At 37.7% G+C, this 22,764-nt stretch overlaps 2 protein-coding genes across 2 annotated transcripts; both read left to right on the forward strand.

The window, feature by feature from the left end:
- The first annotated feature begins 1,541 nt into the window (after positions 1-1,541).
- Positions 1,542-12,473, forward strand: LOC121653295 (cytochrome P450 2J4-like). The gene is made up of 9 exons (XM_042006669.1): positions 1,542-1,841; positions 3,215-3,380; positions 3,462-3,614; positions 3,705-3,865; positions 6,458-6,634; positions 6,732-6,870; positions 11,325-11,512; positions 11,617-11,758; positions 11,965-12,473. Exons 1-9 carry the CDS (start codon positions 1,650-1,652, stop codon positions 12,138-12,140), a joined length of 1,494 nt encoding a protein of 497 aa, XP_041862603.1. The 5' UTR covers positions 1,542-1,649; the 3' UTR covers positions 12,141-12,473.
- Positions 12,474-14,843: 2,370 nt separating this feature from the next.
- LOC121653297 (cytochrome P450 2J4-like) lies at positions 14,844-21,690 on the forward strand. The gene is made up of 9 exons (XM_042006671.1): positions 14,844-15,135; positions 16,502-16,667; positions 16,749-16,901; positions 17,033-17,193; positions 18,098-18,274; positions 18,372-18,510; positions 20,585-20,772; positions 20,870-21,011; positions 21,218-21,690. The coding sequence occupies exons 1-9, from the start codon at positions 14,944-14,946 to the stop codon at positions 21,391-21,393; spliced, it is 1,494 nt and encodes a 497-aa protein (XP_041862605.1). The 5' UTR covers positions 14,844-14,943; the 3' UTR covers positions 21,394-21,690.
- Positions 21,691-22,764: the final 1,074 nt, after the last annotated feature.

The following is a 22,764-nucleotide window of genomic DNA, read 5'->3' on the forward strand; positions in this document are numbered from 1 at the left end:
ATCAATGGTGCAACAGTTAAAAACAGATTAAATCAAATACTGAATGAGGGAATACATTCACGGCCACTTTGTTAGGTACACCTGTTCCATTGCTTGTTCACACAAACAGCAACAATATCCAAGTTGGCCCAGGCTTTTAAAAGCTGCTTAACTGGTACGAAGGGGCCTGAAGTCTGCCAAGAAAATATCCCCACATTATTACACCACTAGCCTGAACCGTTGATAGAAGGCAGGATGGATCCATGCTTCAGTTTTTTTTACACCAACTTCTGAGTCTTCCATCTGAATGTTGCAGTTAAAATGGAAACTCATCAGGCCAGACAATGATTTTGCAGTTTTTGATTGTCCAGGTTTTTGTGTTAATTATAGCCTCAGTTTCCTGTTCTTAACTGACAGGAGTGGCCCCCGATAGGGTCTTCTGTTGCTTCAAGGTTCAACATGCTATGTGTTCAGTGGTGGTTTTCTGCATATCTGGTTGGAACCAATGCTTATTTGAGTTACTGTTGCCTTTCTGTTATCTCCAACTGGTCTGTTTATTCTCATCTGTCCTCTGACATCAACAAGGCAACTGCTTACTGGATATTTTCTCTTTTTCAGAGCATTCTCTGTAAACCCTAGAGATGGTCGTGTGTGGAGTCCTTGTAGATCAGCTGTTTCTGAAATACTCAGACCACCAGTAACAACCATGCCATGTTCAAATTTACTTAAATCCCCTTTATTACTCATTCTGATGCTCAGTTTAAACTTCAGCAAGTCATCCTGACCATGTTTACGTGCCTAAATCCATTGAGTTGCTGCCATGTGATTGATGAGCTAGAAGTTACTGGCTCTTCACTGGCATAATGTTTGCAGTTCAGCTAAAAAAAACAGAAAAGAGAAGAAAAGAAAAAAGTTAAATGAGGACATTCAGTCAGCCTTGAACAGAGTTAGCACACTATTGATTAAACTGCTTGTTGCTTTGTATTTCTTATCTTTTAGAGCCTTTGGCAAATACAAGTGGTTCCAGTGGAATCTCATTTGGCTTGAACAGGAAGGTTTTTCTGCCCAGTCATCATGAGCCTGTATTTCTCAGATGTGTTGCTTATGCCCTCTGAACTACAGTATAGCTTAGACATCTCCACTTTATCAATGATATTTTCCTACAGTTAATTATTAACCTCATCCAGCTGATTTAAACATAAAAACATACACCAATATAATAAATTCATGTCGTGCCTCTTGCTCATACTGAACTTTGTCTTCGCTCTGCTTGTATCTATCTTTAATATAAAACATGCTGCAGAAGCGTGACATTTAAAGTGTGATATCATATCACCTTTTTATTATTTTACAAAAAGTGCTTATGTTTATTACTAATCATGTCCATTTCGTCCCAAACTGGGAGAATAAAAATGCATATAGAAATAGAGGGTGCCCTTTCGTCATGCATGTGCAGCAGCTTTCATCATGAACTAAGTGCAGTAGTGTGGTTTGCAGCATGTTATGTAAGAACACTTTCCCCTTTGTACAGGTTATGATATACTGTGTTTTTCAGCTGCTTGTACCGTGTGTGTTGACAAAGCCATAAACCAAGTGCGAACAGACTTTATAAAAACTCAGCTCCTTTAAACACAGACTTGCTGCTGCTGCCTGTTCTGTTCCCTTAAATCATGTGGCTTCATGATTTTTTTCTGAGTTTGGATCTTAAAGGAGTTTTATTGTTTATTTTTGTGTTTCTCTTGATAGCAGACTTCCTAAAAAATAGGAAACCTCCAAATTTTCCTCCTGGGCCTCCAGCTCTTCCCTTGTTGGGAAATATTCTGAGTGTGGATAGAAAACACCCACACAAATATTTCACCAAGGTACTGTTTTATACTCACGGTTTAGCTTGAGGGGCTGGTGAGCCTTTGAATATCATTGGAAAACTGTTTTAGAATTCATTTTTGCAATGTTTTGTATTTCATGTGTCCTTGTTTAACATTTTTTTTAATCAAAGGATGAATTGTATAAAGGAATTTAAACATATTTAAACTTGTTACTAACTGCTCAGAGTTAATCTCATAAAATCAAGCTCAAATTCTCAATATTTGGCAAACAAAGCTGCATGTGTGAACAATAATCATAGTGAAAACAGTTAAAAAGGATAACAATTTTTAACAATTCAACTAGAAAATGCTGCAGTGTATTTATTTTTACATTAAGAGTTTTGCGTAAAAGAGAAAGACCCCTGACTTCTTTCCAGGAAAAGAAAACTAGGTGCCACCCTTATTGTAAAGTGTATTAATGGAAACGTATGAGAGACAAAAACAGAATATATGCAATTCTAGTCTACTTGAAAGCGTGTATTTTGTTTGACCAAATTTCTTCTTTTCAGCCTAAAGCCTCTTAGACAAACTTGTAATTTCTTTAAGTAGTCTTTGGGAAAGGTGCTTGATTCTTTATAAATGACTTTCCAAAGCTCTTCTTTGGATGTTTCTGCCTTTTGTCCTGTCCTGTCAAGATGATCCCACACAGCTAAAACGTGTTGCCTTTGATTTTCGGTCCAGGTCTTGTGTATTGGGCATAACTTCAGCCTTTTCTCACTGCTTCTCTTTTATAAAAGGGTTTCTTCCATGGCAACCTTTCCATGAGATCTTCCATTGAGATCATTTAAGGTTTCCTTAAAGGATCATCAGCCAGCAGGAGATGCATCTCTCTGGTCATGTTTCATGTTTTTTCTGGATTTTTCTTTTCCCTATTACTTACGATGTTAGATGCTGTTCATCTCCTAAAGACAGTTAATGTTTTTTAGGTCTGGATCTTTCTCTTGTCCAGTTCCTCTCATTTTTATTTTAAGAACACATTGCACATTGCAGTCGCTTGCTACGTTTTCTGCTAAAAGCAAAAAATACTAATTAATGTCTGTGGCATTTTCTAAAAGGATGATACTAAAGAAATGGGAACAATTCATGTATCTTTGTAATCTGCTTCCAGTGCATATTAAAACAAATTAAAAGATAGACTTAACTGAAAATGGTGAGATAAAAAGGTGGTAAAAATAAATGATTAAGCTGCCAGAGTCTGGAGAATTATTTGTCAAGACCACTTTTAAAGATTACAAGAAAGTCTGTCTCCTTACAAGCAAAATATTAAGAAACAAATTTAGGGCATTTCAATCAAAATGTATATATGGGAATGTGAAATTTGAGCTGTAAAAATAGTTAAATTGTCTTAAAAGTTTCGATTTTTTCCACAGTTGGCTGATATCCATGGGGATCTCTTCAGGGTTCGCTTTGGCAGTGACACACAGGTGTTTGTGTCAGGGTACAAGATGGTGAAGGAGGCCATAATAACACAAGCTGGGAACTTTGTGGATCGACCACAGAGTGCCATCGTTGACAGGGTTTACTATGGTCTCACTAGTAAGAAAAACCTATTTATGTAAAATGGCCATATTTTAAAGAGACATTGGTTTCCATGTTAATCAGCATTCTTGTATCTAGACGGTCTTTTCATGAGCAACGGTGAAACCTGGAAGAAACAGAGACGCTTTGCTTTGTCTACCTTACGCAACTTCGGCCTTGGCAAAAACATCTTGGAACAGTGTATGTGTGAGGAGATCCAGTACCTGCAGGAGGAGATAAGGAAGGAGAAAGGTGGTTTACATAAATAGTAAATGATAATAAATGCATTCTTTTGCTCCTGCTCAAGCAACAGCTAAAAGCATGTTCCTTCTCCTTCCTTAGGTGGACCTTTCTGCCCTGCAGGCCTCTTCAATAATGCTGTATCCAATATTATTTGCCAGCTGGTGATGGGAAAAAGATTTGACTACAGTGATCACAACTTTCAGATCATGCTGAAATGTCTGAACGAGATCCTTCAGCTGCAGGGGTCACCATGGGGTATGGTAAGTCAGCAGCATTTCCTCAGGTATGGTTAGAAATAAAACACTCAGATGTGACTGCAGTGACGTGCGGTCAGGGGAGGCAGGTAAAGCAGTGCCTCACCTGTCATGATAAAGGAAACAAATATATAGGAAGGTATTCATGGGTACACTCAGCCAGAATGCTCGACTTCCCCCTCCATGACAGTTCAGAGGTCCATCAGGGCCACCCAAGAAGAGAATGTGAACAACAAGTGAGCTCCTGCTGTCTAATATGCTGCTCTTGCTCTGCCCCCCACAGTCAGCACTGATAATTACACCTAAGGTGCAATTAAGGAAAGAGGCAAGGCATGGCAGTTCATTTGTATAGCACATTTCATTTACAGGACAATTCAAAGTGCTTTACATAAAACAAAAACATTATAGATATTTAGAATAGTAAAAGGCATCAACACATAATCACAATAAAATAATAAGTTGCATTAAAATGATTAAAAGCAAGATAAGTTAAAAAAAAGTTACCGTGCAGATTTCATGCATAGGCGCATGAGAAAAGAAATGTTTTTAACCTGGATTTAAAAATGTCTACATTTGGGGAAAGTTTAATCTCCACTGGCAGTTTGTTCCATTTGTTTGCAGCATAACAGCTAAATGCTGCTTCTCCATGTTTAGTCTGGACTCTGGTCTGGACTAGTTGACCAGAGTCTTTGGATTTAAGAGCTCTGCTAGGTTTATATTCTCTGAACATATCACAGATGTATTCTGGGCCTAAACGATTCTGGGATTTGTAAACAAACAGAAGGGTTTTAAAATCTATTCTGTGACTGACTGGAAGCCAGTGTAAAGATTTCAAAACTGGTGTGATGTGTTCAGATCTCTTAGTCCTGGTTAAAACTCTAGCAGCAGCGTTCTGGATGAGCTGCAGATGTTTAATGCTCTTTTTAGGAAGTCCTGTTAAAAGACTGGAGATGAACGCATGGATGAGTTTCTCTTGGTCTTTCTGGGAGACTAAAGTTTTAATTCTGTTGATGTTTCTGAGCTGGTAAAAAGCTTCTTAGTGACAGCTTTGATGTGGCTGCTGAAAGTCAGGTCTGAGTCTATCAACAGGCTAAGGTTACAAACTTGGTCAGTGATTTTAAGAGCCTGAGTCTCCAGGTGTTTGCCAATGCTGCCCCTCTTCTCTTTGCTACCAAACAGAATAATCTCAGTTTTGTCTTCATTTAATTGTAGGAAATTCTCCCTCATCCAGGTGTTTATTTGCTCCAGACACTGACACATTAAGTCTATTGGACTGCAGTCATCTGGTGACAGAGACACATAAAGTTGTGTATCATCTGCATAACTTTGATAATTAATGCTATAGTTCTGCAATATTTTACCCAAAGGGAGCATATACAAGTTGAACAGAAGAGGTCCAAGGACTGACCCCTGGGGGACTCCACAAGTCATGTTTACTCGCTCGGATTCATAGCTGCCGATCGTAACAAAATAACTCCGGCCTTCTAAATAGGACCTGAAGCAGTTAAGAACCGCTCCAGAAAGTCCAACCCAGTTTTCCAGCCTGTGCAACAGGATTCTGTGATCTACAGTATCAAACGCAGTACTGAGATCCAACAGAACCAGGACTGATACTTGACCAGAATCAGTATTCAACCTAATGTCATTTAACACTTTGACCAGCGCTGTTTCAGTGCTGTGATGAGATCGGAAGCCGGACTGAAATTTATCAAGATTTCCACTTTCATTTAAAAAGTCATGAAGCTGGTGAAATACAACTTTTTCAATAATCTTGGAAATAAAAGAAAGGTTAGAGACAGGTCTATAGTTGTTCATTATAGAGGCATCTAGAGTCCTTTTCTTTAGGAGTGGCTTAATAGCAGCTATCTTTAGTGACTTGGGAAAAATGCCTGATGCCAGTGAGCTGTTAACTATCAGTAGGAGATCACTTTCTACTGAGGTAAAAACTGTTTTTAAAAAGTCGGATGGTATCATGTCCAGAGTGCATGTTGTTGATTTCAAATGCCAAACTGTTTCTTGTAGGAATTTTAAATTCACCATTTTAAATTGCAACATGACATCAGAATTATTTTTTTTTTTAACAGACTAGCGACAAATCTAGCGACTTTTTCTGGTAGTATTGGAGACTGACGTATATAGTTTATTCTTCTCAATGAGGAATGGGTGCTGTGCAGGAACCTCCCCTGTCCAAAAGCAATCAGAAGAGGCTTCTTGCAGCAGCAGCTGCATTCAGAGCTGGAGATGATCACCTCTGTTTCATGACCAGGCTGAAAATGAAACATACAAAGCTGCTGCTGGATGATCCTGCGCTGGCTTACCGTCAGATTTTAATGTCTATTAATGAAGAGTGTAGAGGAAAACATTTGGAAATTTAAAGTGTTGTGAAATGTTGCAGCCTCCTAATTAGAAAACAACCTACACTTAATAAAATTAAACTACAACAAAAGAAAACCAAAGAATTTCTTTTATTTTTCTTAGTTTTGCCTTTTTAAACATTTTTAGCTTGTCTTTTTGTCCATGTTTGCCTTTTCCACAACAGTAAAGAAAAGAATGGATATTTTCAGTAAAGTTTTTCATCACCTGTTTTCTTCTGAACAGCTCTATGAGGCTTTCCCTGGGATAATGAAACACATGCCAGGTCCTCACAACAAAATGTTCAAACACTACACTGTCCTACAACATTTCATTGGTCAGGAAGTAGAGAGGCATAAGAAAGACCTGGACCACAACAATCCCCGGGACTACATCGACACTTTCCTCATTGAAATGGAAAAGGTATGTAGATAGCTGCATCATACCTCTTGAAAGATACAAAAAAGCCATTTCTATCAAGCTCCCAGTCACTGATATGTCTTATTTGCATTTGGAGTAGCACAAAGAGTCCGACCTGGGCTTCACTGAGACCAATCTGGTTCTCTGCTCTCTGGATCTTTTCGTTGCTGGAACAGAAACAACATCTACCACTCTGATGTGGGCTTTAATTTACCTCATCAAACACCCTGATGTCCAAGGTGGGTGACATGCTACATATTACAAGGAGCTAGGGCTGCCCTGAGCTTTTATGGGGCCTCAAGCAGTATTTGATTCAGTTCCCCTGTACATGCATTTGAAAGAAAAATCAGCAGCAAACAAAATGCATTTAGAGTAAACAAATGAACCAACACTAGGAAACCTAGAATTTCTATAACCCCCCAGAAAACCCAGAACCTTCCCAAAAGGCCCTTAGTCCAAACCGAACGACTCTGGCAGCCACAATTAGCATCTTTTCATTTGCAAATGCAGCCATTACCTGAGGATTCAGCAGGGGGCAGGACTCTGCTCAATTCTGTGCACAAACACTCTCCATCAAAACTAAAGGAACTTGAGCTGTTTTGTAAGGATGAAATTTGCATGCAGCCTTTTGTGGTTTCAGGTCATTTTAAGACCCTTGGCTGTAAAACCAGGACACGCTTCCATTTTTAAAATTAAAAATTATTTTAATTTTTGTGCCATAACATCATGTTATAAAGTTGGCAAAGTTGGTAAAAATTCAGAAAAAAACTATTTTTTTTCTTGTGTATGAAACGAAAAGTATTTTTCTTTACAAATATGAATCAATCTTTGTGGTATATCATTTGAAAACGTAGGCTATACATTTTTTTCTTTTTATTTCAGCAATACATCATAAATGTAAAGAAACAAATGCCATTTCAAGAGCTTTCGAGACTCTTCATCTGATCCTCCTGCCCTGGAATGTACTCTGACCATTATGCTAATAATGTGGAAGCTTCTTGCTAAAGGTGTTATGTGCCCCCCAGGGTTCACCAGTAATGGCCTCTTTTACAAAACAAAGGCAGCTATTTGCACCTAAGACAGAATGTAGGCTGAAATCGGGGCTCTCACTTGGCCCCTCTCTGGGCTTTCTCCATAAAAATCCCAATCGGGAAGCCTCTGGGTTTTCTAGTGTTAATAACAGAGGTACAAAACTGTGCAAAAACGCTATCTTCTTCTACAAACATAATCTAAAACTGTAGCCTAATGAGGTTCACTGATGTTAGTGAACCTCAAAGATTCAACACAATAAATTGTGCATGCATCAAATGACAGAGGCAACAGAATTTGATTAAACTAGTATTGTGTGCATGCAAGCACAATTTAAATAGTATAAAAGATGATATTGTGTGATGAAATTGTGATCTTGTAATTAAACAAAGGATTAATATAGAAAGAGAGAGAGAGAAACAAAAAGCCCTACATCTAGCATGACATGACAGCACCTGGTTCCAACTGGACTCACAGCAGTCTGACTACCACTTAATTATGATGCTTGAATTCTTGCTTGTGTTGTTTTTACTCTTAGATGTAAGTCACTTAGGAAAAAATCATCTGAATAGAATAGAATACAATAGAATAGAATAGAATAGAAAATCAATTTTTTTTTGTTTTTAAGTTATTGAATGACACATTTGTATTTCTTTCTTAATTATAATTTCTTTAAATCAAGATATCTTGACATTTCAAGCACACTTTGGGGGCTTACAGGAAGTGTGGGAACACCAAGCCTCCAACATAAAGACAGTTTGCTTAGTTTGCTTATGCCTTGGGCCACCTTTGCAATGAGCTAATAATCTTGATATGAGATGTTTTCTTTTTTATTTTTGGTCGGACAAGCTCAGCATTTTCTAATTGAACAAAGCTGCTGTTACTCTGTTTCAACAACAAGCAACTCTTGAACTCTTGTTGTCAATCCAATAAGATGAAAACATTATGCAGGGCTGTAATCCTGGGCATCATCCCAATTTTCCCAATAAATTTACACACCACTGAACATGTTGGGGATCATTTGGGCATTTTGTGCCTGATCTATTGACACACTGACATGTTCAGGGTCTGGAGGTCAAACTTTGGAAGCTGACCTCTGCATCTTCTGAGCCACTGCTGCCCCCAAAATGAGGGAAACATTGTTGTCGCCAGTTAAATATTCAATATTGTTGTTCTTTACTGTTTCACTTGCCTGAAAACAACTTCTGTAACTGCCAAGGCAAGGTAAGGCAAATTTATTTGTATAGCTCATTTCATGTACAAGACAATTCAAAGTGCTTTAAATAAAACATTACAGCAGGGTGCAGAAAGCAATACAAGTGCATTAAAAAAAACAAAGATTAAAAGAAATGCAATTATTGAAATAAACACAAAGGGAAGATGCTAAAATAAAATAGATAAAATGCAAGAAATAAAGTTCCAGTGTGGGGAAAGACAATATTAAAACATGATTCCAGCTTAAAAGAACCAGATGTAGATTTTGATTTCTAAATAAAAACTAGTGAAATGCAGTAGAGAACAGGTGGGTCTTTAACTTAGATTTAAATAAACTGAGTGTTTCAGCTGATCTGAGGCTTTCTGGGAGTTTGTTCCAGACATGTGGAGCAGCTTAATGCAGCTTCTCCATGTCTGGTTCTGACTCTGGGAACTGATAAGAAACTGGATCTAGATGACTTGAAGGGGTCTGGTCGGTTGATAGTGGGTCAAGAGGTCACTGATGTATTTTGGCCCTAAACCATTCAGAGCTTTATAGACCAGCAGCAGAACTTTAAATTCTATTCTCTGATGAAGGGGCAGCCAGTGTAAAGACCTCTGAGCTGGACTGATGTGATCCACTTTCTTGGTCTTAGTGAGGACTCGAGCAGAAGAGTTCTGAAAAAGCTGCAGGTGTCTAATTGATTTTTTTAGGTAGAACCTGTAAAAACACTGTTACAATAATCAAGCTGACTAAAGATGAAAGCATGGACTAGTTTTTCAAGGTCCTGCTGTGACAGATCTTTTACCCTTGATATATTCTTAAGGTGATAGTAGGTTGACTTTGTAATTCCCTTAATGTGTTTTTCAAAGTTAAGGTCTGAGTCCATCAGTACACCTAGATTTCTGGCCTGGTTGGTGGTTTTTAGACTGAAGCTCTGTGGTGAACTTTAATTGTTTCTCTATGGCTCCAAAGACAATCACCTCAGTTTTGTTTTTGTTTAAGTAAAAAAAGTTCAGACACACCCATCTCCTCAATGTATTTATTAAGAACCTGTACGGGGCTTTGGTCTACTGGTGACATTGTAATATATATCTGTGTGTCATCTGCGTAGCTGTTGTTACTGAGGTCCAGTAAGACTAAGACTGACGTTTTTCCATTGTCTGTATTCAAACACATGTCATTATTGACTTTGGTCAGAGCAGTCTCAGTGCTGTGGTGCTGTCTAAAACCTGACTGGAAGACATCGTAGCAGTTGTTTTGTGTTAAAAAGTCGTTTAGTTGATGAAAAACGGCTTTTTCGATTATCTTACTTGAGATTGGCCTGTAGTGTAATGACAAATATTTCTGGTTAAAAAAACCCAAATCTGGTAACTAGTAGGGATAAAAATCCCAAATTTGATCTCAATACAACATCATATAGATTAAGTGGATAATAAGTTAATGTATCACAAATTCTGACACAATATAATTTCTTTTTAATTTGATTCAAGAGCCAGCAATTGATACAAGATGACTTTATATGAGAAAAAGCTTTGTTTGTCAAATCAAACTTGTACAACTCCCCTTGTTCTTTCTTAAGTATATCTTACAAATAATTACTGTATCAATTAATGTATCACTGAAGATCAGTTGTTACTAGAGGGTGTATTGCTACACCCTCTAGTAACTCTTATTGTTGACTGGTTAGCCATTTTTATTATTGCAAGTAAACTGATTAGTATTTTTTTTCTAAATTAACGAACATGTAACTGTAACTAGCAGCATTCCCTTAGAACACTGTGTAGGTTAACCTAGGACCATGGATGAATATAACAGAACATGTCAAAATGACTAGCCCTGATTGGTCAGCTTTTATGTTTGTCCTTTTTTGTCATTGGTTTAATAAGTGAACATGACTGACCTTCCTGATTGACTTGTTAAAAGTCCAAATGTCATTCAGCACTGCGACAAGTATTTCTGATTTAACTGCAAACGTTTTGAGAATTCATAGTTAACTAGTTAGGTCTTAAAATGTTTACACTTGTAAACTACTTACCATTGAAGCTTCCTTTGATAAACTTATAAAAATCATAGGCAAGCTTGTTAACCGGAGAGCTAATTCCATGTTTACAGCAAAACCATGATGGAGGAATTCTACTTGGCACTTGTTTAGTTGTGAGACTAAATATAGCTGGTTCTGCCCAGAGGTCCATTATTCCTTCAAAAATCTAATTATATGGAACTGCGAGTTTACTAACTGGCTTCACTAGGGTTGCTGTTGAACATGATGAAATGACACAAAGCAACGGGCCCCAGGCTGGGACTTGAATCTGGGCCAGCTGTAATGAGGAACTGAAGTCTTGTCTGTACATGGGATGGATGCTCAACCAGCCCTAAACTGAGAAATGCTTTATCTAAATAGAAATATGTTAGAATTTAGGACAGGGAATACGATAAATAAAATATATCTTTATCTTCCTTTTATAGACAAAGTCCATGCAGAGATCGACAGAGTGATTGGACAGACCCGCCAGCCCTCCATGGCCGATAGACCAAACATGCCTTACACTGATGCTGTCATTCACGAGGTTCAGAGGATAGGAAATATTGTTCCTCTCAACGGACTCAGGGTGGCTGCCAAAGATACAACTCTTGGAGGTTATTTCATACCCAAGGTGCTTATACTGTGGTCAGTTTAAGAGTTAGCATTTTTAATAAGTGCTTTTTGTTTTTATTTACACATTGGGTTTTGCTTTCTTGTTTTTTTTTTTTTTTTTAGGGTACTTCAATTATGCCCATGCTGACCTCTGTGCTGTTTGACAAGAATGAATGGGAGACTCCAGACACCTTCAATCCTGGACACTTCCTGGATGCTGAAGGAAAGTTTGTCAAGAGAGAAGCATTCCTGCCCTTCTCTGCAGGTAAAACACATTTATTTTGTGTTTAAAAGTTTTAGTGAAATGACTTGCAGGCTGTGAATATTTACATGTCCGGTCAGCTCTGATCAGTCTGTAACTTTGAGACATAGATCGGTGCATTTGTGATTATAGAAATTTGATTTTATGGGAATTTCAAGAGTGTACAAAGCCATCCCTGACTTTTCAACTTGTATGTCTTTGTTCTTCAGGGAAACGTGTGTGTCTTGGAGAAGGCCTCGCCAAGATGGAGCTGTTCCTGTTTTTGGTTGGATTACTGCAGAAGTTCTCCTTCTTTGTTCCTGATGGAGTAGAGCTGAGTACAGAAGGATTAACTGGAGCTACACGAGTACCTCATCCCTACAAATGTTATGCTAAAGCTCGCTGAGTTATATATTATCTCACCACATCAGTTTTGACTAAGCTGGTGTGTAACAGAAGCTTTTGAAGACAAGTGATTCTGTTTCTCTTCAGCTGTAAATTTAACTCTGGGTGAATTTTATTTTATATAACATTACTTTATGAACATCATCATTTATAATGAGGAAAATGAAGATTTTGTATCAGTTTACATTTTGTAAACTTAAACAGTAGTTTTTTTTACCCTTTTCATCAGTTATGTCATGGTATGAGTAAATGAAGTGTATAAACTGTGTAATATGTGAATAAAGAAGCTTTAAGACAAGTTCAATTTGATACAAAGACAATACAAATGTTCAAATACATAAAAAAAAAACATCTTTTGGTCATCAAAGGATTTGTAATCATTTCCATATCATGTATAACTATTATTATCTTCTGTGTTAAGTTCTGTTAGTAAAACAACAGACAGTTATAGTTTGATTCAAGGACAAAAGGCCAGATATTCAAATAAAAAATTAAAATAACTTGGCCGTAAAAGAGCTACAATTAACTTTGTTGAGAAAATTTGTAAAAAATCGGAATCGTGACTACAGTCGTGAATGAAATTGAATTGTGGCTTTAGTGCATCGTTACATCCCTACCTGACACTTAACTTTGATGAAATGCTTTTCATGAACATTCACATGAGTGCTCTGTCTGAACTTTAACTTGTCATCAAAGATGAGTTTAAAATATCTTGTTCTATAACAAACAAAATGACATGTCTGATGTTTCTCTTCAGGTAAACATGCATGTTTGGGAGAACACTTGGCTAGAATGGAGTTGTTCCTTTTTTTTATTTTTTTATTTTTTTATTTTTCACGTTTCTTTAACACTTTACCGTCTTACCTTTTCCGGGAGAGCTGCCAGGCTTGGAGGGTGGGATTGGGTTTATTAATGCACCACAAGCATTCAGGGTCCTGACTGTGCCTTGTCGGTGTCATCATAACCAAACATCTCCGTTGTTACGAATAGACCTCACAGAGACAGATCGTAGTTAGATCAGGATTTATTGATACAAGGATGTTCAGAAATCTTCTTACTAGTATGAGCACGATGAAGGAAGCACCGGAGTTCAGTAAGCAACCAGGAGAGTCGAGACCAGGAACAGGAATGAGGGAAGTCTATCTGTATCCAAACGAGGTCCGATGAGAGTGAATGCGATGCTGGAGTATAAGAAGTCTGGAGGGAGATTGGTAACAGGTGTGGATAATCAGTACTTAGGAGAATGACTTGGATGATGCATGGCAGGAGTGGGCGTGGTCATGGCAGAGTCTGGTGCAGATGTGACATCCGTGATCTCTGTCTTATTTTTTTGACCACAAAATCAGGAGTTTAGAAATTGTGGAAGACGTATTAAAAGTCACATAGCCAATAAGCAAATAGCATATAAACATTTTCCATATACCTACATATCATTCATGTCACGGTTTATGACTTTTATATATAGACTAATTAGTAAACATGTACAGCAGCATTTCTCTTAATGCTTTAATTATTATGTGGTATCAGGAGCTATAATGACTTTATTATTTGTTCTATTTAATGTATTAAGCATTAAATCTTGATATTGAAAATAACAGATCATTAAAGGTCACTAAAAGCTTTGTCCTTACTTGGATTGATATTTTTGTATTTGCAATATACCTCAGTACTTTAACATATTCTCAGTTCTATGAACTTTGCATCTGTAAATAACTCACAGTAGGCAATGCCTAGCATGATAAGAAATAAATATCCCCACATTATTACACCACTAGCCTGAACCGTTGATAGAAGGCAGGATGGATCCATGCTTCAGTATTTTTACACCAACTTCTGAGTCTTCCATCTGAATGTTGCAGTTAAAATGGAAACTCATCAGGCCAGACAATGATTTTGCAATTTTTGATTGTCCAGGTTTTTGTGTTAATTATAGCCTCAGTTTCCTGTTCTTAACTGACAGGAGTGGCCCCCGATAGGGTCTTCTGTTGCTTCAAGGTTCAACATGCTGTGTGTTCAGAGGTGGTTTTCTGCATATCTGGTTGGAACCAATGCTTATTGAAGTTACTGTTGCCTTTCTGTTATCTCCAACTGGTCTGTTTATTCTCATCTGTCCTCTGACATCAACAAGGCAACTGCTTACTGGATATTTTCTCGTTTTCAGAGCATTCTCTGTAAACCCTAGAGATGGTTATGTGTGGAGACCTTGTAGATCAGCTGTTTCTAAAATACTCAGACCAGCAGTAACAACTATGCCATGTTCAAATTTACTTAAATCCCCTTTATTACTCATTCTGATGCTCAGTTTAAACTTCAGCAAGTCATCCTGACCATGTTTATGGGCCTAAATCCATTGAGTTGCTGCCATGTGATTGATGAGCTAGAAGTTACTGGCTCTTCACTGGCATAATGTTTGCAGTTCAGCTAAAAAAATAACACACAAAACAGAGAAGAAAAGAAAAAACTTGTGGACATGAGGACATTCAGTCAGCCTTGAACAGAGTTAGCACACTATTGATTAAACTGCCTGTTGCTTAGAATTTCTTATCTTTTTAGAGCCTTTGACAAATACAAGTGGTTCAAGTGGAATCTCATTTGGCTTAAACAGGAAGGTGGCAGTAGTGTGGTTTGCAGCATGTTATGTAAGAACACTTTCCCCTTTGTACAGGTTATGATATACTGTGTTTTTCAGCTGCTTGTACCGTGTGTGTTGACAAAGCCATAAACCAAGTGTGAACAGACTTTATAAAACCTCAGCTCCTTTAAACACGGACTTGCTGCTGCTGCCTGTTCTGCTCCCTTAAATCATGTGGCTTCATGATTTTTTTCTGAGTTTGGATCTTAAAGGAGTTTTATTGTTTATTTTTGTGTTTCTCTTGATAGCAGACTTCCTAAAAAATAGGAAACCTCCAAATTTTCCTCCTGGGCCTCCAGCTCTTCCCTTGTTGGGAAATATTCTGAGTGTGGATAGAAAACACCCACACAAATATTTCACCAAGGTACTGTTTTATACTCACGGTTTAGCTTGAGGGGCTGGTGAGCCTTTGAATATCATTGGAAAACTGTTTTAGAATCCATTTTTGCAAAGTTTTGTATTTCATATGTTCTTGTTTAACATTTTTTTAATCAAAGGATGAATTGTATAAAGAAATTTAAACGTATTTAAACTTGTTACTAGCTGCTCAGATTTAATCTCATGAAATCAAGCTCAAATTCTCAATATTTGGCAAACAAAGCTGCATGTGTGAACAATAATCATAGTGAAAACAGTTAAAAAGGATAACAATTTTTAACAATTCAACTAGAAAATGCTGCAGTGTATTTATTTTTACATAAAGAGTTCTGTGTAAAAGAGAAAGACCCCTGACTTCTTTCCAGGAAAAGAAAACTAGGTGCCACCCTTATTGTAAAGTGTATTAATGGAAACATATGAGAGACAAAAACAGAATATATGCAATTCTAGTCTACTTGAAAGCCTGTATTTTGTTTGACCAAATTTCTTCTTTTCAGCCTGAAGCCTTTGACAAACTTGTAATTTCTTTAAGTAGTCTTTGGGAAAGGTGCTTGATTCTTTATAAATGACTTTCCAAAGCTCTTCTTTGGATGTTTCTGCCTTTTGTCCTGTCAAGATGATCCCACACAGCTAAAACGTGTTGCCTTTGATTTTCGGTGCAGGTCTTGTGTATTGGGCATAACTTCAGCCTTTTCTCACTGCTTCTCTTTTATAAAAGGGTTTCTTCCATGGCAACCTTTCCATGAGATCTTCCATTGAGATCATTTAAGGTTTCCTTAAAGGATCATCAGCCAGCAGGAGATGCATCTCTCTGGTCATGTTTCATGTTTTTTCTGGATTTTTCTTTTCCTTATTACTTTCCATTTTAGATGCAGTTCATCTCCTAAAGACAGTGAATGTTTTTTAGGTCTGGATTTTTCTCTTGTCCAGTTCCTCTCATTTTTATTTTAAGAACACATTGCACATTGCAGTCGCTTGCTACGTTTTCTGCAAAAAATACTAATTAATGTCTGTGGCATTTTCTAAAAGGATGATACTAAAGAAATGGGAACAATTCATGTATCTTTGTAATCTGCTTCCAGTGCATATTAAAATAAATTAAAAGATTGAATTAACTGAAAATGGTGAGATAAAAAGGTGGTAAAAAATAAATGATTAAGCTGCCAGAGTCTGAAGAATTATTTGTCAAGACCACTTTTAAAGATTATACGAAAGTCTGTCTCCTTACAAGCAAAATATTAAGAAACAAAGGGGCAGTTTAGGTCGTTTCAATCAAAATGTATATATGGAAATGTGAAATCTGAGCTGTAAAAATAGTTAAATTGTCTTAAAAGTTTCAATTTTTTCCACAGTTGGCTGATATCCATGGGGATCTCTTCAGGGTTCGCTTTGGCAGTGACACACAGGTGTTTGTGTCAGGGTACAAGATGGTGAAGGAGGCCATAATAACACAAGCTGGGAACTTTGTGGATCGACCACAGAGTGCCATCGTTGACAGGGTTTACTATGGTCTCACTAGTAAGAAAAACCTATTTATGTAAAATGGCCATATTTTAAAGAGACATTGGTTTCCATGTTAATCAGCATTCTTGTATCTAGACGGTCTTTTCATGAGCAACGGTGAAACCTGGAAGAAACAGAGACGCTTTGCTTTGTCTACCTTACGCAACTTCGGCCTTGGCAAAAACATCTTGGAACAGAGTATGTGTGAGGAGATCCGATACCTGCAGGAGGAGATAAGGAAGGAGAAAGGTGGTTTACATAAATAGTAAATGATAATAAATGCATTCTTTATGCAGAGCACCTTTGTTAACAAGTGCTTTGTGTTAGTTCATATTCCTGTTCAAGCAACAGCTAAGAACATGTTCCTTCTCCTTTCTTAGGTGGACCTTTCTGCCCTGCAGGCCTCTTCAATAATGCTGTTTCCAATATTATTTGCCAGCTGGTGATGGGAAAAAGATTTGACTACAGTGATCACAACTTTCAGATCATGCTGAAATGTCTGAATGAGATCCTTCAGCTGCAGGGGTCACCATGGGGTATGGTAAGTCAGCAGCATTTCCTCAGGTATGGTTAGAAATAAAACACTCAGATGTGACTGCAGTGACGTGCGGTCAGGGGAGGCAGGTAAAGCAGTGCCTCACCTGTCATGATAAAGGAAACAAATATATAGGAAGGTATTCATGGGTACACTCAGCCAGAATGCTCGACTTCCCCCTCCATGACAGTTCAGAGGTCCATCAGGGCCACCCAAGAAGAGAATGTGAACAAGTGAGCTCCTGCTGTCTAATATGCTGCTCTTGCTCTGCCCCCTGCAGTCAGCACTGATCAATTACACCTGAGGTGCAATTAAGGAAAGAGGAGACAAGGTAACCTCCTCCTGCCACACCAACTTGGCAACTTTTTTTTTTTCTTCTTCTTTTTATTTTAACGGACTAGCAACAAATCTAGCGACTTTTTCTGGTAGTATTGGAGACTGACGTATATAGTTTATTCTTCTCAATGAGGAATGGGTGCTGCGCAGGCCCCTCCCCTGTCCAAAAGCAATCAGAAGAGGCTTCTTGCAGCAGCAGCTGCATTCAGAGCGGGAGATGATCACCTCTGTTTCATGACCAGGCTGAAAATGAAACATACAAAGCTGCTGCTGGATGATCCTGCGCTGGCTTACCGTCAGATTTTAATGTCTATTAATGAAGAGTGTAGAGGAAAACATTTGGAAATTTAAAGTGTTGTGAAATGTTGTGGCCTCCTAATTAGAAAACAACCTACACTTAATAAAATTAAACTACAACAAAAGAAAACCAAAGAATTTGTTTTATTTTTCTTAGTTTTGCCTTTTTAAACATTTTTAGCTTGTCTTTTTGTCCATGTTTCCCTTTTCCACAACAGTAAAGAAAAGAATGGATATTTTCAGTAAAGTTTTTTATCACCTGTTTTCTTCTGAACAGCTCTATGAGGCTTTCCCTGGGATAATGAAACACATGCCAGGTCCTCACAACAAAATGTTCAAACACTACACTGTCCTACAACATTTCCTTGGTCAGGAAGTAGAGAGGCATAAGAAAGACCTGGACCACAACAATCCCCGGGACTACATCGACACTTTCCGCATTGAAATGGAAAAGGTATGTAGATAGCTGCATTATACCTCTTGAAAGATACAAAAAAGCCATTTCTATCAAGCTCCCAGTCACTGATATGTCTTATTTGCATTTGGAGTAGCACAAAGAGTCCGACCTGGGCTTCACTGAGACCAATCTGGTTCTCTGCTCTCTGGATCTTTTCATGGCTGGAACAGAAACAACATCTACCACTCTGATGTGGGCTTTAATTTACCTCATCAAACACCCTGATGTCCAAGGTGGGTGACATGCTACATATTACAAGGAGCTAGGGCCACCCTGAGCTTTTATGGGGCCTCAAGTAGTATTTGATTCAGTTCCCCTGTACATGCATTCGAAAGAAAAATCAGCAGCAAACAAGATGCATTTAGAGTAAACAAATGAACCAGTTTAATAACAGAGGCACAACAGTGTGCAAAAACTCTATCTTCTTCTACAAACATAGTCTAAAACTGTAGCCTAATGAGGTTCACTGATGTTAGTGAACCTCAAAGATTCAACACAATAAATTGTGCATGCATCAAATGACAGAGGCAACAGAATTTGATTAAACTAGTATTGTGTGCATACAAGCACGATTTAAATAGTATAAAAGATGATATTGTGTGATGAAATTGTGATCTTGTAATTAAACAAAGGACTATTATAAAAAGAGAGAGAGAGAAACAAAAAGCCCTACATCTAGCATGACATGACAGCACCTGGTTCCAACTGGACTCACAGCAGTCTGACTACCACTTAATTATGATGCTTGAATTCTTGCTTGTGTTGTTCTTAGAATAGAATAGAATAGAATAGAATAGAATAGAATAGAAAATCTTTTTTGTGTGTTTAAGTTACTGAATGACACATTTGTGGGGTTTTCATTATTATTTCTTTAAATCAAGATATCTTGACATTTCAAGCACACTTTGGGGGCTTACTGGAAGTGTGGGAACACCAAGCCTCCAACATAAAGACAGTTTGCTTAGTTTGCTTATGCCTTGGGCCACCTTTGCAATGAGCTAATAATCTTGATATGAGATGTTTTCTTTTTTATTTTTGGTCGGACAAGCTCAGCATTTTCTAATTGAACAAAGCTGCTGTTACTCTGTTTCAACAACAAGCAACTCTTGAACTCTTGTTATCAATCCAATAAGATGAAAACATTATGTAGGGCTGTAATCCTGGGCATCATCCCAATTTTCCCAATAAATTTACACACCACTGAACAAAGATGTGTTTTTCAAAGTTAAGGTCTGAGTCCATCAGTACACCTAGATTTCTGGCCTGGTTGGTGGTTTTTAGACTGAAGCTCTGTGGTGAACTTTAATTGTTTCACTATGGCTCCAAAGACAATCGCCTCAGTTTTGTTTTTGTTTAACTGAAAAAAGTTTGGACACACCCATCTCCTCAATGTATTTATTAAGAACCTGGACAGGGCCTCGGTCTACCGGTGACATTGTAATATATATCTGTGTGTCATCCGCGTAGCTGTTGTTACTGAGGTCCAGTAAGACTAAGACATTTTTCCATTGTCTGTATTCAAACATATGTCATTAATGACTTTGGTCAGAGCAGTCTCAGTGCTGTGGTGCTGTCTAAAACCTGACTGGAAGACATCGTAGCAGTTGTTTTGTGTTTTTTAAAAAAAAAACGCCTTTTTCGATTATCTTACTTGAGATGCCTGCTGCCTGATAAGTCATTCTTTGCAACTAGTGTGACAATTTATGTTTGTTTCTTTTTTGTCATTGGTTTAATAAGTGAACATGACTGACCTTCCTGATTGACTTGTTAAAAGTCTAAATGTCATTCGGCACTGTGACAAGTATTTGTGATTTAACTGCAAACATTTTGACAATTGATAGTTAACTAGTTAGGTTTTAAAATGTTTATACTTGTAAACTACTTACCATTGAAGCTCCCTTTGATAAACTTATAAAAATCATAGGCAAGCTTGTTAATCTGAAAGCTAATTCCATGTTTACAGCAAAACCGTGATGGAGGAATTCTACTTAGCACTTGTTTAGTAGTGAGACTAAATATAGCTGGTTCTGCCCAGAGGTCCATTATTCCATCAAAAATCTAATTACATGGAACTGCCAGTTTACTAACTGGCTTCATTAGGGTTGCTTTTGAACATGATGAAATGACACAAAGCAACGGGCCCCAGGCTGGGACTTGAATCTGGGCCAGCTGTAATGAGGAACTGAAGTCTTGTCTGTACATGGGATGGATGCTCAACCAGCCCTAAACTGAGAAATGCTTTATCTAAATAGAAATGTAGGACAGGGAATACGGTAAATAAAATATATCTTTATCTTCCTTTTATAGACAAAGTCCATGCAGAGATCGACAGAGTGATTGGACAGACCCGCCAGCCCTCCATGGCCGATAGACCAAACATGCCTTACACTGATGCGGTCATTCACGAGGTTCAGAGGATAGGAAATATTGTTCCTCTCAACGGACTCAGGGTGGCTGCCAAAGATACAACTCTCGGAGGTTATTTCATACCCAAGGTGCTTATACTGTGGTCAGTTTAATAATTAGCATTTTTAATAAGTGCCTTTTTTTATTTACACATTGGGTTTTGCTTTTTTGTTTTGTTTTTTTTAGGGTACTTCCATTATGCCCATGCTGACCTCTGTGCTGTTTGACAAGAATGAATGGGAGACTCCAGACACCTTCAATCCTGGACACTTCCTGGATGCTGAAGGAAAGTTTGTCAAGAGAGAAGCATTCCTGCCCTTCTCTGCAGGTAAAACACATTTATTTTGTGTTTAAAAGTTTTAGTGAAATGACTTGCAGGCTGTGAATATTTACATGTTCGGTCAGCTCTGATCAGTCTGTAACTTTGGGACATAGATAGGTGCAATTGTGATTATTGAAATTTGATTTTATGGGAATTTCAAGAGTGTACAAAGCCATCCCTGACTTTTCAACTTGTATGTCTTTGTTCTTCAGGGAAACGTGTGTGTCTTGGAGAAGGCCTCGCCAAGATGGAGCTGTTCCTGTTTTTGGTTGGATTACTGCAGAAGTTCTCCTTCTTTGTTCCTGATGGAGTAGAGCTGAGTACAGAAGGATTACCTGGAGGATTACGTGCACCTCATCCCTACAAATGTTATGCTAAAGCTCGCTGAGTTATATATTATCTCACCACATCAGTTTTGACTAAGCTGGTGTGTAACAGAAGCTTTTGAAGACAAGTGATTCTGTTTCTCTTCAGCTGTAAATTTAACTCTGGGTGAATTTTATTTTATATAACATTACTTTATGAACATCATCATTTATAATGAGGAAAATAAAGATTTTTATCAATTTATATTTTGTAAACTTAAACAGTAGTTTTTTGACCCTTTTCATCAGTTATGTCATGGTATGAGTAAATGAAGTGTATAAACTGTTTGTAATATGTGAATAAAGAAGCTTTAAGACAAGTTCAATTTGATACAAAGACAATACAAATGTTCAAACACATAAAAAAAAAAAACATCTTTTGGTCATCAAAGGATTTGTAATCATTTCCATATCATGTATAACTATTATTATCTTCTGTGTTAAGTTCTGTTAGTAAAACAACAGACAGTTATAGTTTGATTCAAGGACAAAAGGCCAGATATTCAAATAAAAAATTAAAATAACTTGGCCGTAAAAGAGCTACAATTAACTTTGTTGAGAAAATTTGTAAAAAATCGGAATCGTGACTACAGTCGTGAATGAAATTGAATTGTGGCTTTAGTGCATCGTTACATCCCTACCTGACACTTAACTTTGATGAAATGCTTTTCATGAACATTCACATGAGTGCTCTGTCTGAACTTTAACTTGTCATCAAAGATGAGTTTAAAATATCTTGTTCTATAACAAACAAAATGACATGTCTGATGTTTCTCTTCAGGTAAACATGCATGTTTGGGAGAACACTTGGCTAGAATGGAGTTGTTCCTTTTTTTTAATTTTTTTATTTTTTTATTTTTCACGTTTCTTTAACACTTTACCGTCTTACCTTTTCCGGGAGAGCTGCCAGGCTTGGAGGGTGGGATTGGGTTTATTAATGCACCACAAGCATTCAGGGTCCTGACTGTGCCTTGTCGGTGTCATCATAACCAAACATCTCCGTTGTTACGAATAGACCTCACAGAGACAGATCGTAGTTAGATCAGGATTTATTGATACAAGGATGTTCAGAAATCTTCTTACTAGTATGAGCACGATGAAGGAAGCACCGGAGTTCAGTAAGCAACCAGGAGAGTCGAGACCAGGAACAGGAATGAGGGAAGTCTATCTGTATCCAAACGAGGTCCGATGAGAGTGAATGCGATGCTGGAGTATAAGAAGTCTGGAGGGAGATTGGTAACAGGTGTGGATAATCAGTACTTAGGAGAATGACTTGGATGATGCATGGCAGGAGTGGGTGTGGTCATGGCAGAGTCTGGTGCAGATGTGACATCCGTGATCTCTGTCTTATTTTTTTGACCACAAAATCAGGAGTTTAGAAATTGTGGAAGACG

The sequence above is a fragment of the Melanotaenia boesemani genome, chromosome 14, assembly GCF_017639745.1.
Source record: "Melanotaenia boesemani isolate fMelBoe1 chromosome 14, fMelBoe1.pri, whole genome shotgun sequence".
Taxonomy (NCBI): Eukaryota; Metazoa; Chordata; class Actinopteri; order Atheriniformes; family Melanotaeniidae; genus Melanotaenia; species Melanotaenia boesemani.

Bases quoted from the DNA above. Each gene is read 5' to 3' on its own strand.
- LOC121653295 (XM_042006669.1), top strand. From the start codon at position 1,650: ATGTGGCTTCATGATTTTTTTCTGAGTTTGGATCTTAAAGGAGTTTTA. The intron at 1,842-3,214 runs GTACTGTTTTAT...TTTTTTCCACAG, and splicing joins CACACAAATATTTCACCAAG to TTGGCTGATATCCATGGGGA. The intron at 6,871-11,324 runs GTGGGTGACATG...TTCCTTTTATAG, and splicing joins CAAACACCCTGATGTCCAAG to ACAAAGTCCATGCAGAGATC.
- LOC121653297 (XM_042006671.1), top strand. From the start codon at position 14,944: ATGTGGCTTCATGATTTTTTTCTGAGTTTGGATCTTAAAGGAGTTTTA. The intron at 18,275-18,371 runs GTATGTAGATAG...CATTTGGAGTAG, and splicing joins TCCGCATTGAAATGGAAAAG to CACAAAGAGTCCGACCTGGG. The intron at 20,773-20,869 runs GTGCTTATACTG...TGTTTTTTTTAG, and splicing joins GAGGTTATTTCATACCCAAG to GGTACTTCCATTATGCCCAT.